This window comes from Pterocles gutturalis, unplaced genomic scaffold (genome assembly GCF_000699245.1).
Source record: "Pterocles gutturalis isolate BGI_N339 unplaced genomic scaffold, ASM69924v1 scaffold34094, whole genome shotgun sequence".
In the NCBI taxonomy this organism is placed as follows: Eukaryota; Metazoa; Chordata; class Aves; order Pterocliformes; family Pteroclidae; genus Pterocles; species Pterocles gutturalis.
In genome coordinates, this window is record NW_010136862.1 from 1 (window position 1) to 14,567 (window position 14,567).

The 14,567-nt window shown below is 38.4% G+C and overlaps 1 protein-coding gene across 1 annotated transcript in view; it reads left to right on the plus strand.

Moving 5' to 3' along the window:
- The first annotated feature begins 537 nt into the window (after positions 1-537).
- The window catches only part of ORC1 (origin recognition complex, subunit 1), a 15,598-nt gene continuing 1,568 nt past the window's right edge, over positions 538-14,567 (plus strand). The window contains exons 1-14 of the mRNA XM_010082465.1: positions 538-626; positions 1,022-1,149; positions 2,525-2,694; positions 3,118-3,493; positions 4,143-4,434; positions 5,842-5,946; positions 6,307-6,508; positions 7,254-7,360; positions 8,153-8,254; positions 8,745-8,916; positions 10,264-10,371; positions 11,144-11,293; positions 12,448-12,567; positions 13,356-13,523. Of these exons, the coding sequence (XP_010080767.1) occupies positions 538-626; positions 1,022-1,149; positions 2,525-2,694; positions 3,118-3,493; positions 4,143-4,434; positions 5,842-5,946; positions 6,307-6,508; positions 7,254-7,360; positions 8,153-8,254; positions 8,745-8,916; positions 10,264-10,371; positions 11,144-11,293; positions 12,448-12,567; positions 13,356-13,523 (2,289 nt within the window). The remainder of the gene's footprint in view (positions 627-1,021; positions 1,150-2,524; positions 2,695-3,117; positions 3,494-4,142; positions 4,435-5,841; positions 5,947-6,306; positions 6,509-7,253; positions 7,361-8,152; positions 8,255-8,744; positions 8,917-10,263; positions 10,372-11,143; positions 11,294-12,447; positions 12,568-13,355; positions 13,524-14,567) is intronic.

Consider the following 14,567-nt stretch of genomic DNA (forward strand, 5'->3'; position numbering starts at 1 on the left):
TGGGGCGGATGAGGGGGGAACAGCACTTTGGGGGGGGTGCCTGGCGTTTTCCTGAGCCCTGCGGCGTGTTTCCAGAGGGAAAATTCTTATTTAGGGGGAAAAAAAAAACACCAAAAAAAAAAAAAACCCAAAAAACCCCCCAAAAAACAAATCAAAACAAAACAAAAAAACCTAGTTGTTGCACAGGTCAGTTCTGAGCTCCTAAAACAACATTTTCCAAGGGCACCCTGAGTATACCCGCTGAGCTATCGCAGTCCCAGTGCTCATATGCAGGCGCTGGACGTGGAAAAAAAAAAAGGAATTGAAGGACAATCCGCTGCTCGACAGCTTCCCTTTCCCCTCCTCCCTGGGAGGAGAGGCGTCTGGGGCACGGGCAGGTCGGCTTCTCTGAACCAGCCCATGCTGGCTGCGTTCCTCGCACACGCTGAAGGAGTGGATGGCGTTTCTGTGGGTCTGGGCATCCTGGGTTTATTTTTTTAAACATAATTTAAAAAAAAATAATAATTGTTTATTTGTTTTAGCTTTTCCTTAGGAATCATGAACACGCGGCAGCAAAGCAGAATTACCTACTCCTGGTATGGAAGACCCATGAGCTTGGACAGAAAACTGAGGATTTTCCAGTACAAGTAAATAGCATTTATTTCTGGCTTGCTCAGGGAAACTTAAGCAGTGAAGGTTTCTTTACCTTTCTGCTGTTGTTTAGGTTAATGTGGCAGTCAGGGAGAATATGAGTAAGGTTTTGAGCATTGTGTAATGGCGCTGTATGTATATAACAAAAATGCTGTCAAAAAGTTCTTGAATTATAGACTGTATAATGTATAAACAAAAACATTTAAATGTGAATAAGCGTTAACTGTCTATTTGAAATATATGTGAAAGCTTTTAATCAGGAAACTCAACTGTAGGCCTTGCAAGAGGGAGCATAACTAGCTGTAAGATTGACAGGCCGTTAGCTTTAATGATATCTGAGTTATAAAGAATATGAAATCCTGCTAATCTGCATGTGTGCATCACTTTCCAGGGGAATCCTTATTAAATCAGAAAGAAGCAGAACAGAAATGTGTATACAACTTGGCGACTTTATTTTAGTAGAAGGGGAGAATGCAGATCAACCTTTTGTGGCACAACTCCTGGATTTATATGAAGATGGTAAGGGAAATTAAAGCATTTTAAGATTTCTCAGAGAGGAGGTAAATTTTTAAGATACCTCTTTCATGGGGATGTATTTAGCCCATAAACTCCATACCACTGGCCTAATTTATGAAGAAAATTAGGCTTTGGTAATCCCTGCATCTGTATTCACGTGCTCCCTAACTATTTGGGGCTAATTTAAACTAAATTTGATAGATAAACAGAGAGCTTAAAGACATTAAATTTTTACAGCCCTTTTGCTTATTTGTCTAATTTAAAAGAAATGATTCTTGAGGAAGACAGTGTGAGTTCACGCTTTACTTGGAGATTGGAGAATCCAAATGGAGCAAGAGCACTGCAGCCCTGGAACGTGCATCTTTTTAGCCATCAGGGAATTTAGCAATAAGGTACAAGGCTGAATAAATAGGGCTCATTACTTCTTGCCCTTGTAGAACTACTCATTTATAGATAAAGGTAGATATTAAAAGATAAATCATGGAAATAGAGTGTTACAAAGACTATATCGAGTCTGAATTAGAAAGTACCCATTAGCTATGTCTGATTTCTTTGAGTAGCTTTTGTTGTTTGTTTTGGGGCATCATAATGTTTTGAGATTTTTTAAAATTCTTTACTTTTAAAAAGCATAAATACATATTACTCCAGTTCATTTATTTACTAATACCCATTTATTGTAATGTAACTGAGTATTCTTTTCATGCTGGAATTAAATGAGTGAAACTTCCTTGAAAACAAGATTTTTACTTTCATTATACGTCCTTGACAAATCAGTTAAAGGTATGTGGCTTTGTTTTCATTCAGAAATGAACCCCTTAAAACGTAGAGAGTAACTTAATATGCAGTTGTAATATGTTCCAAATGTTTTTTAGCTCTCTCCACACTGACTCTGTTCATGGTTTTTTATTCAGACTTTTTTCTAGACATTTCAACAGCAGGATTCTCTGGTTTGTTAGGCAGCTAATGAGTATGTTTCTAAATTATTTCTAAAATAACATTGAAATTACAAATACTGTTCTGAAATTTCTCACTTCTCCTTTTATGTTGCTGCTTTCAGTTAGTGGGGTCTGGTCACATTTATGCAAATAAGAGACCTCTTCATTTGTGGTAGTGAACTGGGAGATCAGCTGGTCTGCAGGCATTTTGTGATTGAGACCCTATGTAGGTGTTATCTTAGTCCTTAAAAGTCTCAACTCAAACATTTTAATTTAGCTTAGAAAATGGGAATTGTAATCTCTTATCAGATGCTTTCTCACCTGTGTCCAGGGAGGATTTCTAGCCTTGATGGCATTTCAGTTAGTCATTGAGGTCTGGTAATAACTATTTGTGATAGATGAAAATTCTTAATGTTCACGGACTTTTTTTTCCATTGTTACAGGTGCTCAGCAGAAACGTGCAGTTGTGCAGTGGTTCTCTCATATTACAGAAATACCTCATAATAAACGGAAACTGCTTAAAAGAGAGGTTCCTCCTCAAGAGGTGTTTTTTGATCAGGTTCTTGGCTATGACACTGATATAGCTGCGGAGACCATTATTAAAAGCACCATGGTATGTACTGCAGCCCCTCTACACATAGAAGGAAGAAAGAAACAAACTATTTGAAAAGCATAATAGAACAGTGCAGCTACTTTATTCCCTCCCAAACCAGATGTGTGATGTATATTTGCTAATGCAGCTAACATAGGATAGGGTAGCTGAAAACTGCTGATAGTCTGTCTTTCTTCCATCCCGAAATGACTTTGGTTGTTGGCAGAGAGCTTATGTAGAGGTTTGTGTGGAAGGAAGTAATGTGATGGGAGTCCTGTAGTGCAATAAAATTACACTAGTGTAAATGTAGGTTGAAGGTGTTGCTCTGTATAATGAAGGATTGCATGAGCTCCAATAATAAGATCTGTGAATAGAAAATAATAGAATGTTAAATTAACAGTAAATGTTAAGGTATGTGTGTTTTGGTATTTTCTGCTTTTACAGGTCATCCCACTACATCTAGGGGAGGACCTACCTGTTTCTTTAAACAAGGAACGAACTTTCTACGTGAAACAGTCTTGGGATGGGAAATGCTTTAAGGCTTTGTCCCCTGGCACATTCTCTAAGCTGAAAGAAGCTAATAAGAAAGGAGGTGGCATCCCGAACTCTTCAAACTCATTTATTCCTTTGGACATCATTTCTCCCCCGAAAAAAGAGATGGAGAGAGTTGCTCGGAGTGCCACAAAACCAAAAAATGTTGAGATGGAAATAGAATCAAAACATTCTGCTTCCAAGTCATCCCTTGCTAAGGAGAGACATTCACAAAGAGTGGCTAATGGCATCAAAACTCCAACAGCAAGGAAGAAGTTACAGTTAAACAGTACGTATATGGCAAGACTCTGTCCATTCGGTAGTTTTGAATGTACTTTTTGTGCCTCTTCATTTTGGGTAGTTCAAACAATGGTAATATTCAACATCAGTATTTTTAGCTGCTTTATTCAGGTTTTGGGGTTAGCCCGAGCCTTCTGGGCACATCAGTTGTTTGTCGTATGTCTGTTATTTCAAGCAACTGTACTGCTCATATCCAATTGCTGTTGCAAATGTTTTATTTGTAACTGGTAAGTCTATGTTGAAAGTGCTTGTTGGCTGAAATACTACCAATCAGCCTCACTTGCCTCACTCGACCTCAGAACATCTCACTGACGGTGCACTAGAATGTTCACATCGGGCTGGTTGAATAAGCACATTTGATCCTACAAACATGCCATATTTTCAAACTGGAGCCTGAGTAAAGTTGTAAGTGATGGAGGTGGGTTACAAAACTGAAAAAATCAGTTGGTAATCTATTTTGTCATCTTAGAGGAAGTGTGTGCCTTCTGTGTATGATTAGTTCCTTGTTCCTGGAGCGTAATGCCATCCCCTTTCATTTCAATGACAGTCACTGAGCCAGTTGTACCATGTCTTCTGAAAGTTAACCAAACCAGCCATATTAAAGCCTGACAAAAGTTCATTTTGCTCTTGATTCCTAGGTCCCACAAAATCTCCTAAACGCAGGATCCTGGGATGTGAAGCTTTGGAACTTCTGGATGATGACTGTGATGCTGTAGCACCATTAGACCCATCACCTACTAAAAGAAAAGTGAAATTTACTGGCATTTTAGGATCACCGCCAAAAATACCTTGCACCAATAATAAGTTAAAGTTTGATATTGCAGAGGACTGTCAGAAGTTTAGCAATACAATACGATTATCCCCCTATAGTAAGGTCAAAGACTCCAGTGAGAAAGCCAAGAATCTTAATATGAAAGATGACACTATATTGTAAGTATATATTTTTAGAATTATTTTTGTATGGGATTTCTGTTTGTGTGTTAGTCTCTTAAAGCACATTTATGAAAGACTCCTGGAGAGAAAAGCAGGGGAAGTCGCTTGGGTGTACCACGTTTTGCCTGTTGAGGTAGCTGAGAGAATTGCTGCCATATTGATCGTTATGGTTTGCACTCATTAGCATGGATAAAAATCTGTTTCCCTGCAGTCACTGTATATATGTCATACAGGCTCAAATGTGCCTTACCTGTGACAACTTGATATACACTGAACTGTAGAAAGGGATGTGATTGGCCTCATGAGGGTTATCATTATAATTGTATATATACTTGCATGTTAATTTTTATGTAGAAAATAAATCAAAACTCAAAAAGAATAATTAAGTACACCTTCGCACAGACTTTAAAAAATGGCATTAAGCTGGGAAAGGAGGAGAATGGATCAGACTTTCTTGTATAAAACGTTGCAAGAAGCCAACAATCAGTCATGTTCCTCCTTTCAAAGAGTAAAGGTGTAGATGCAAGACTTGGTGGATCTGCACCCCACTTTTATCACTTACTGTATAGCAAAAAATTGTTTACTTTTCATTGATAAGATGACAGCATTTCAGTGCTTTTTATAGATCTAAAAAAAAAATAAAAATCTGAGAATTGTCTACAAATAGAGTAATCCATCTCATTGTGTCTTTTGAACTAATAGGAAAGTGGTATTAACAGTGAAGTGTTTCAGTGGCAGGGATGAAGAAGTGCCTAAGAAGACAGCCAAAGAGTCTCAAAACACAAATAGAAAAATCTGCTCCCAAGGGCAAATCAAAGAGGTGTCCAGAGAATCATATTTGTTTTATTTCTCTTAAACCCAAAAAACCACAAACAACAACATGAACCCACAACCAAACAAAAAACACTACTGTTTTGAGCCCCTGTCCCTCCAGTTTAGCAGTATATTTGCAAAATAATTTGGCTGCTAATTCAGCCATATCAACATCTATTCAGGGCTCCTCACCCTGTATGTGTGTCTAACTGGGAAGTGAGGGAAGGCTGTTAATGTGCAGCAGCTGTCAGTCAATGTGAAATAAACTGCTGTTGCCAGCTGAGGGTGCATCAGGAAACAAAGTGGTGTGATGCTGATTTACTATAAAAATAGTGCAGACCATGAATGAACTATAGTAAATATTCTGTGGGTTTTTTTTGGCGAAGATACATTGACGTGAGTGCAAGAGAGGGGAGATGGTGCTGCTGGTGTCCGTGCTATATAGCCAATCTGTAAATAAGTGTAAACAAGAATTCGTGCTGGATTGACAGCCATAATAATTGATCCTGAAGTTTGAAAGGCCTTCTCTCCATCTTTACAGGTGTGATGGCCCAGAGGAAATACAAATAGATTTGTGTTCTTTACTTTCAGTTTAATTGGACATCAGGAGCTGGGTAGTCAGAGCATTGTATTGACCCCTCGTTCTCGTAGAATATGTGCACAGAAAACAAGCACTCGCATTGCAGAGCAAATCAGGTAAACCTTTGCATCCATGATATCTTATTCAGATTGCTATTGATAGCTTGAAGCCTTGAGAGTTTGTCTAGTTTAATATTGAAATGCAGATGGGTCTAGAAGCACAGCTTAATTGTAGCGTGAATGAAAACTGTCTTACGTTCAGAAACATAAAGCCAACTTGTGGTGTTCATCAGAACACTGACTTCCTTTAAACCAGTCTGTTAAATAGCCATTGAAAATTAACAGCTCAAGTGGAAAATATGTTGGCTTGCTGATTACGATTAACTACAGAAAAATCTGAAAATGTACAAATGATACTCTGTAGTGTGTAGAATTGTATGGTTTTTTTAAAACTCATGTCATTTCTGTTTCTCATAGCATATTAAATAGACTAGAGTTGGATGAGGAAGAGGCTTTTCTGTCTAGCTCAGACAGCTCTTACTCTTCAAGTAGTGAGGAAGAGGATAATGATGTGGTCTGTACACCAGAAAAGAAAACTAAATCAAGCAGAATATTCAGCACCCCAAAATCTTCAAGGAAGTCTTCAGTTCACACTCCTGCTAAGACCCTGAAGAAAACGGTAAGGCTCCATATAAAAGCGCTGTTTTTATTGTTTCTGAGACAATTATTTGAATGCTTGGTGCCTGTGTGCCCAAGTTAAATATCTGAACCTCTTACCTTTTAATGAAACATCTTTATTCATATGATCTTTAATATGAGTAGGTTATGCAAATGTATAAAACACTTGCATATTGTGAATGTTGTGACCATGTTGGTCAGAAAACTCTAGCCTAAATAGGGAAGATGTTGCATTGTGCTGGAGCCGAACAAACTGATGAATCGTTTTTACTTTTATTGTAAGCTGCACACTGAGACGCTTTAGTTCTATTTCTGTATAGTCTTTATTGAGTGCAGTCTATATATATATATATCTATATCAGAAAGCCTTAAGACCAACTTTGTGCTCGGCAAAGAAGAATAAAATGTCCAACAGTGAAGTTCAGATAGATCCATTTCTAGTTGTTTGCTGTTTCTTAAGAACCAGATCACTTCAGAAAAGCATTATCAATTTAATTCTTCAGATGGTTAAGAGGTCTAATTGCCTCTGTCACCACCTGCTTTCCAGTTTCTTAGGAAAGAAAAGGCCTTAGGAAGAAAAGACCATGAGGCTTGTTTCTCTTGTTCCTCTTTTCATCTTGTACTCTGGCATCCCCAGGCAGTCTTTGTGCAGAAGTTATGTATAGGAAACTTGTATGAATGATCAGTGTCCAGTAGAAATTGTTGTACATAGAAAATCTGTTTGGGGTTGTAACTCTTCTTTGCAGCCTTTACCAGGAACACCCAAGACACCCCGGAATGCAATACCTGAAATTCCCAGGCGCAACCACGAAGTACAGAAACCAGCAAGTATACTAGAAGAAGCCAGATTAAGGTAATGTGTGCTCAAGCGAGGAAATAATCTTTTTGCGTCAGATATGCAGAGCAGTAGGCTGTGCTGAAACAGGGAAATGTCATCTTTACCATATTGAATAAATTTTGTAAAAACGCACTGTGTTTTGATGCCAGAAGAGCATTAGTGAATTTTCATATAATACTAGATTTACAAATACTAGTAGTATTTACAATACTACTTTTACAGTTTCAAATTATTGTAACCAGTCCTTGCAAAGTTCTTCAGAACTAGGTATCTGTCTTTATTCTGTGCAAGATGAGAAAAACAAAGATCCTCTCTTGTTGGCTTTAGATTGTAAAGGTACAATATATTTTTCCTCCTAGTGTGTGAAAAAGCTTTACAGGTATCCTTGTAGATCTTCACAGTGGGGGGAAAATTGCATTCAGGATTGACTGTATCTTTCGAACTGAAGTGTTGGGTTTTTTTTCACAGTTTCCTATAAGCTATCTCCCCTGTTTTATCCTACCTTGGTACTTAAATTTTTTTTCTGAATTGCAACAGCTAGATCCTTATGGCTGCATATTTATGCTGTTCGTTTATGAAGATGCCTTCTTAAAACTTAAAAGCACACTAGGCTATTTCTTTTGGGATATCTGACATTGGTGTTCAACCTTAAAATACGAAAGAGAGATTTGAAAAAATGCACACATTTTTGAAAGTTGGAGAGTCTGGCTATTTGTTTTCCTCAGTAGGTCTTTCAGGTAGAACTGTGAAAATGCAACTGTTAGACCTCCTATTTCAATTTTCATTTTCTTTTTTTTTAATCAAAAGGCTGCATGTTTCTGCCATCCCAGAATCTCTGCCTTGTCGCGAGGAAGAATTCCAGGATATCTATAACTTTGTGGAAAGCAAACTTATTGATGGCACAGGAGGGTGAGTTTGTTGGTGAGACTGTAACCAAGATCACATCTACCTATGGCATAACAGCAGTCAGACAATCTAAAATTTATCACCATTTGGCTGAATTATAGTTCCTAGTTGAATTTTCCTGGTGTTTTTCTTCCTTAAGAAGGGTTGTGCATAGAAATAATGTGGGCTCCTTTACTGTACAGATTCAAATTAAAGACTGAAATAACTAGTCAATTTTAGATGCCTGGGAAGTATTTTTTTTTCAAAGAGGCAAATTACATTTATAAAGTATTTTAGGTTGCTAATAGTTTCAGTAATAATAAAAATCCTCATGATCTTCCAGTGTGTTTTATGTTCCAGTTTGCAAGTAAAGTCACTGAAATATAAAGAACTGCCTGAAGTGACAGAGGAGTAGCATTCACGGCTGGTCTTAGAGCCCAGGAATTCCAGGTCATTAATCCTCAGAGTGTTACCATTTTGCTCAGGCTGCTGAAAAGGTTTTCTCCTTTTGTAGGTGCATGTACATTTCTGGAGTGCCTGGAACAGGTAAAACTGCAACTGTTCATGAAGTAATTCGCTGTCTTCAGCAAGCTGCAGAAAATGATGAGCTACCATCATTCCAGTTTGTAGAGATTAACGGCATGAAGCTGACTGACCCTCACCAAGCTTATGTGCAGATGCTAGAGGTAAGTAAAGCCTCTTCAATGACTCTCTGGTTTGAAAGAAGAAGAAATCTTGTGCTTTGCTATCAGATCCTTGATGTATTACAGGATTCAAGGCACTTAAGATGTCAATAGTTCCAAGCAGTTCCTCCCAGAGACGGTATGATTTTATCTTAGAGGAGGTTAAAAGACAATTAACTTAAGGCCATGGCCAACTGCTTGAACTATTTTGCTTTCAGCTGCATAAGGGCAGTATGCTGGGAAATAGCCTGATTTACTACATCCACTCAGATTTAAATAAAAAAATTATAAAACAGATTCTTTTTATATTTTCCCCTTCTATAGCTTTTTCTGCATGTTTATGTTTACAAGATTACAGAGATGAGAACTCTGGAAGTCAGTGTAGCAGTGGAATGATTACTAAGAGGGTCTGAATGGTTAATGGTCTGTCATAGCAATCCAGCTAAAGAGGGCCTGCCTTTCTTAACAATAGTGTATTTCAGATTTACATGACAAACTAGTCTGCAGCATCTCATCTGGCACTACTGACTGTGCTTGTGTTTATATGGGTGTGAAATAACCTTCTGAGAACAGATCACCCAATAGGCATTAAGCAGTAACTGCTCAAGACTTTTGTCAGTCTAGGCTAACTTCAAGCCAGTGACCTGGCTCAGGTCAGTTCTTAAGGGATTGTTGGAGGACAAATACAATTTTCAAATGCAAGCTCCATTTTACTTTACAGCTTGACCCTGAACTGCTTTGAACAATTGATTCAGCATATATAGTGTAATTCTGAAATGTTATGCTTTAGTTTGTCTTTGGAACTGCAAGAGAACAGGCATCGTGCAGTCAGCTCATCTGTTTTGCCACATAGATTATTGCAGCAGCAGTTCTTGTTGAAGGGATTATTTTAGTTTAGAGTTGAATAAATTATTTAGTTCTAGATCCTGCTGGTGATATACTAATATTTTAATGGAAGTCCAATAGTCAGGCTATTCTTGTCAACTGACATAAGGTTTTCAGTAGGTGTTTTGCATTCAGAGACATCCTTGAGGTGTCCTAGGTTTAGAGTCCTCCTGAGACTGTGTTCAGGCTTTCTCAATGAATCTGTATTCAAGATAAATTGGAGGAAATTCTAGTGCCATGTATTTCTAGCTATGTTTTCTTTTGTTTCTGTTCTCTTTTATGGATAGTTTTTGGTAGACCTGAGTCTCTTATGAGCTACTTTTTTTAACTCCTCCCGGATGGGGAACAAAAATCCAGATGCTTGGTGTTGATTGTTAGAAAAAAGTTAAAACCAAATAGGGTTTAACTTCCTATTTCCAGGGTTTTGGTGTGATTAACCTGCAACATGGTCTAATCCTTGTCCAGCTACTGACAGGTCAGAAGGTGACAGCAACCCACGCTGCAGAACTGTTGGCAAAACTGTTCAATACACCTGGGCCAAAGAGGAAGACCACAGTGCTGATAGTGGATGAGGTGAGACAAAGAATCCTTCATTCTCTTTTCTTCAAGTATCATAAAAAATGAGTTTTTGGAGGATGGAAAAAGACATGCTTTAGAGCATATCGTATATGATCTAAAAGGAATAGGCTTAGGAGAGAAGACACACAAATAGTTCCTCTTGGTGCTATTAGGAAACTGAATTTAAATGGGCAAGTATCCTGTTGTCATATTGTTTTCTGCCTTGGATTTCATGTTGGTTTTATGTTTCAGTCCAAGTCATGGAATTAGTTGTTCTGTCAAATCCTAAATACTGTAGAATTCAACTCTGTTTTGTCTGGAAGCTGCCACTTTTACAGTGACAAAACTTGCAGTGATACAAGTCATGTCCATTTTTTAAAATTCCTCAAATATGCTATGTTCAGTAATAAACAAATGCACACTTATTTTTTGCTGTAAGCTAATTCAGGTTCTCAAATGGGGGGTCTTTTAATCTTTATCTTGTCTTGTTAGATGTAGTATTAATGTCGCAGTAGTGTTTAAAAACTCCAGCTGTTTAATCACTTTACTGTGATTAATACTGTTCAGGCATCTAGTAGGACTGTGCTTTTCCAATAGAGATTAGAGCTCTAATTCAGAAAATGCAGTCCTATTAGTAGATGGATAAAGGAAACACAACAGAGACAGCTTTTTCAGAGTCGTGTAAGAAGTCCTCTGTGACAGAGATAGCTCTCTCAAACTTCCATCAGGTATTGTAAATACAAGACCATTCTTTTTCAATCTAATTCTTCTCTTTCTGTCTCTGCAGCTTGATCTTCTGTGGACCCGAAAACAGAATGTGATGTACAATTTATTTGACTGGCCAACTCAGAAGCACTCCAAGTTAATCATCTTGGCCATTGCTAACACCATGGACTTGCCAGAGAGAATAATGATGAACAGAGTAGCTAGCAGGCTGGTATGTCCTAGCAGTTTTGTTGCTATGCTATAAAATTAAAACAGATTAAATACTGTATGCAATCAAAAGTAATTCAGGAGAAGGGTAGGACTGGTTATGTCAGAGGTTAAACAATGCTTTTTATAATTCCCTCTCCAGAGGGCCAATAATGAACGCATAAATCTCAACAAAGTCTAGGAGCCAGTTTGATAATCAGATGTTATGCCATGTAAGTACACTGTGTTCTTGTAAGAATGAATTAAGAATGCAGATGTCTTTTTAAACATATTACGATCTTGATTATCAAATGCCATGCTTCATGGTTAAGCTGCTTACTCCAGAGTTCAGAAGAGTTCTCTTCTGGTTTCCCTTCCTCTTTCCAGTTTCATTCCAGGCACCTAGTTACTTCTCTCTGTTGACCGTCATCAGCTGGTAGTTTTCTTTGTTGGGTACCTTTGGACTGAAAGTTGGATGCACTCTACCTGGGTTTAGTGCATCTTTCTTAGGTCATCACTCTATCACGGCTCTGAAAACTGATTTGCAAAAACAGCGCTCTGTGCCTCCATCCTTCTGTGACTCAAATATAGTTCCACAGTGTGTGAATTGCTTTCCCCCACCCACTAAGCCTGGAGATCAGCTGAGTCCATGTAGTCACAAGAGAGAATTTTGCACTAGAAGTGCAAAACTTGGGCATCCTGTAGAATATGAAAGACAGGGCACCATCTATAGCATAGATTGTCCTCATCTGAAAACAGTTATTAGCTTGAGGCAGAAGAGGATTTTTAATCCTTGGCTGATTGCTTATGTGAAGTCAGTAGCATGACTGTGTACATGTATGTGTAAACAGTTGCAATCAAAATATTTTCCTATTAGGTGGCTCTGATTTGGATAGAGAAATTTGAATTCTAATAGCAGCAGCACTTGCTCCTCAGGCCTTTCGGTGGGGAGGTCCAACCAGTGGTCCTCACTTAGTCACAGTTTTGTGGATTTGCACGTTTATTTCACAAATATGGAGTAGAAGAATTGATAAAAGCATATAACTTGGAAGGGAAGGATGTGAGAGAGAGATTGCTCTTACCAGAGAAACTAGAACTAACTATACAGGCTATGCTTGAGCAGTTGAGAGTTTTCAAGCACTACAAATGCTTCTCACTGTATTGTATTATTTACTATAGGGCCTCACCAGAATGTCCTTTCAGCCCTACACCTACAAACAGTTGCAGCAAATTATTTCATCCAGACTGAACCACGTGAAGGCTTTTGAAGAGGATGCGATTCAGCTGGTTTCCAGAAAGGTAAGCGCAGGGCAGATGTATGTTGTCTGTGTTGCACTTGGTAAAGAGTAGGGGGGGCGGAATTTTGTAACAGGAGTCAGACTTGGTCTCTAGTTACGTGATCTGTATACTGGAGACAAAGTGGGGTGTGAGTAGCAGATCATATACTGCTCTCTGTAAGGTATACAGGGTATTTTCGTAGGAGACATTGCTAAAGCTGCATCCTTGCTTTTTCCACCTTCTTTGAGAAGGCAGCAATATATTTCAAGAGCTGGAGGCATGACAGCAAGAGTCGTGATAATGTATAATGGTAAGATGTCAGCTTCCTCCAGTGTTTGGCATAATGTGAGTCACTGGATGATCTTGGAAAAAAAAACTAGTGTGGCAGTGGAAATATCCATATTCATTTTCTTAAGATGTTTAAAGCCTTCGCCTAATAGATAGTACCTGTTCTGTTGCCAGTCTTAATACTCAGTTGTGCAAAAATAAATAATGCATTACGGATTAGTAGCTTCTCAAATTAAGATGTATGCATTGTTTAATGTCTTAGCAATTATATGTTAAAATATAATTTTTTTTTTTTAATCCTCTGACTTGTATGGCTGTAGAAAAAAGTTCAGTCTTGAATTTGTGATGACCAGATCAGGGTGGGGGTGTGGGAGGGTTGCTTCCATTGGTTTTGATCAATAACTTGTTCAAACTCTGGGATTTTAGTAACATAGTGCGGTTTTTTTGTCTATTGACTTTTGCCAAACTCTTTTCTCAACTTGTACGAAATATCACTAAAAACGTGTCATGTTTACTTTCAGGTAGCAGCACTGTCTGGTGATGCAAGGCGTTGCCTTGATATCTGTCGAAGGGCCACTGAGATCTGTGAGTTTGTCAGCCAAAAGAGAACCCCCGAAATAGTCAGGATGGCCCATGTAACAGAAGCCATAGATGAAATGTTTTCATTGCCATACATAAATGCAATCAGGTAAAAACATTTCTCAGAGGCATTTATTTTCTTTTGTGTCTTTTTCATTGGGCTATTTTTTTTTTTTCAAAAACATTCAGTCTGTCCTCACCGCCCTTTCGGAGCATATGTGATGCATCGTGCTTTGTTGAAGCAGGATGCAAAACAAACCTTGCAGCACAGCTAGGAGAGAGAGGTACAACACAGGAATTAAAGAGAGGGTAAACAAAGGCATAGAAGTCACTTGTGCAAGTTTATACAGGATGTTTGCATGATAGTGGGTTAGCTCAGATCAGGAGGGGGCTTTTGAAATTTCCTGATTTTGTCCCCACTGACTGTGCCTTGATTTCACTGAACAACAGTTTCCAAGTACATGTATTTGAATTCCTTCCAGCTGGAACTAAGTCTGGAAGATGCACTCAGGAGCCCACACCCACAAACACTACTGGTTGTTCAGCCTACTGGGCCAGACCTTGAGCTAGACTGAAGGAAAAATCACTCCGATGTTAATGTAGGCACTGCATCCTCAAGAGTCACCTATTCCCCTCGACAGTGACATAACACAAGTGGATATCTATTTACTCAGATGCTGCCACAGATGTCTGAGCAGAATGCAAGACTTTCCCATTTGAACTGTTTGTTTTTCTTTACCAATTTCTAATCAAAATGAAGAGAATCTCCTTCAGCAGGGAAGGGGGGGGCTAAGGGGTGCAAATTTTGTTGGATTATCAGTACTGCTTTTACTGTGCTACCTGGGCCTGAAAAAAATTGTTAATTCATAAATGTAAGTTGACCGTAACACACTACAGAACATGTATGATGTATGGAATGAACTGTTGTGTGTTCAGATACATTGAAAGAGAGGTGAAGTGAAATGCAGTGTATTGTGGTGCCAGAGTTGCAGGCTGTAATAGAATGTCTCGTTGATGTAACCCACCCCTCTCAGGTAGAAAAATACGCTGCATTTTAATACATAATCAATTTCCCTTACAGTCTTCTTTTTGATGTTTCATACGTTCTAAAGTTTGCAGATTGAATTTTGCATGTTTTGTTTTGATATTCAGGA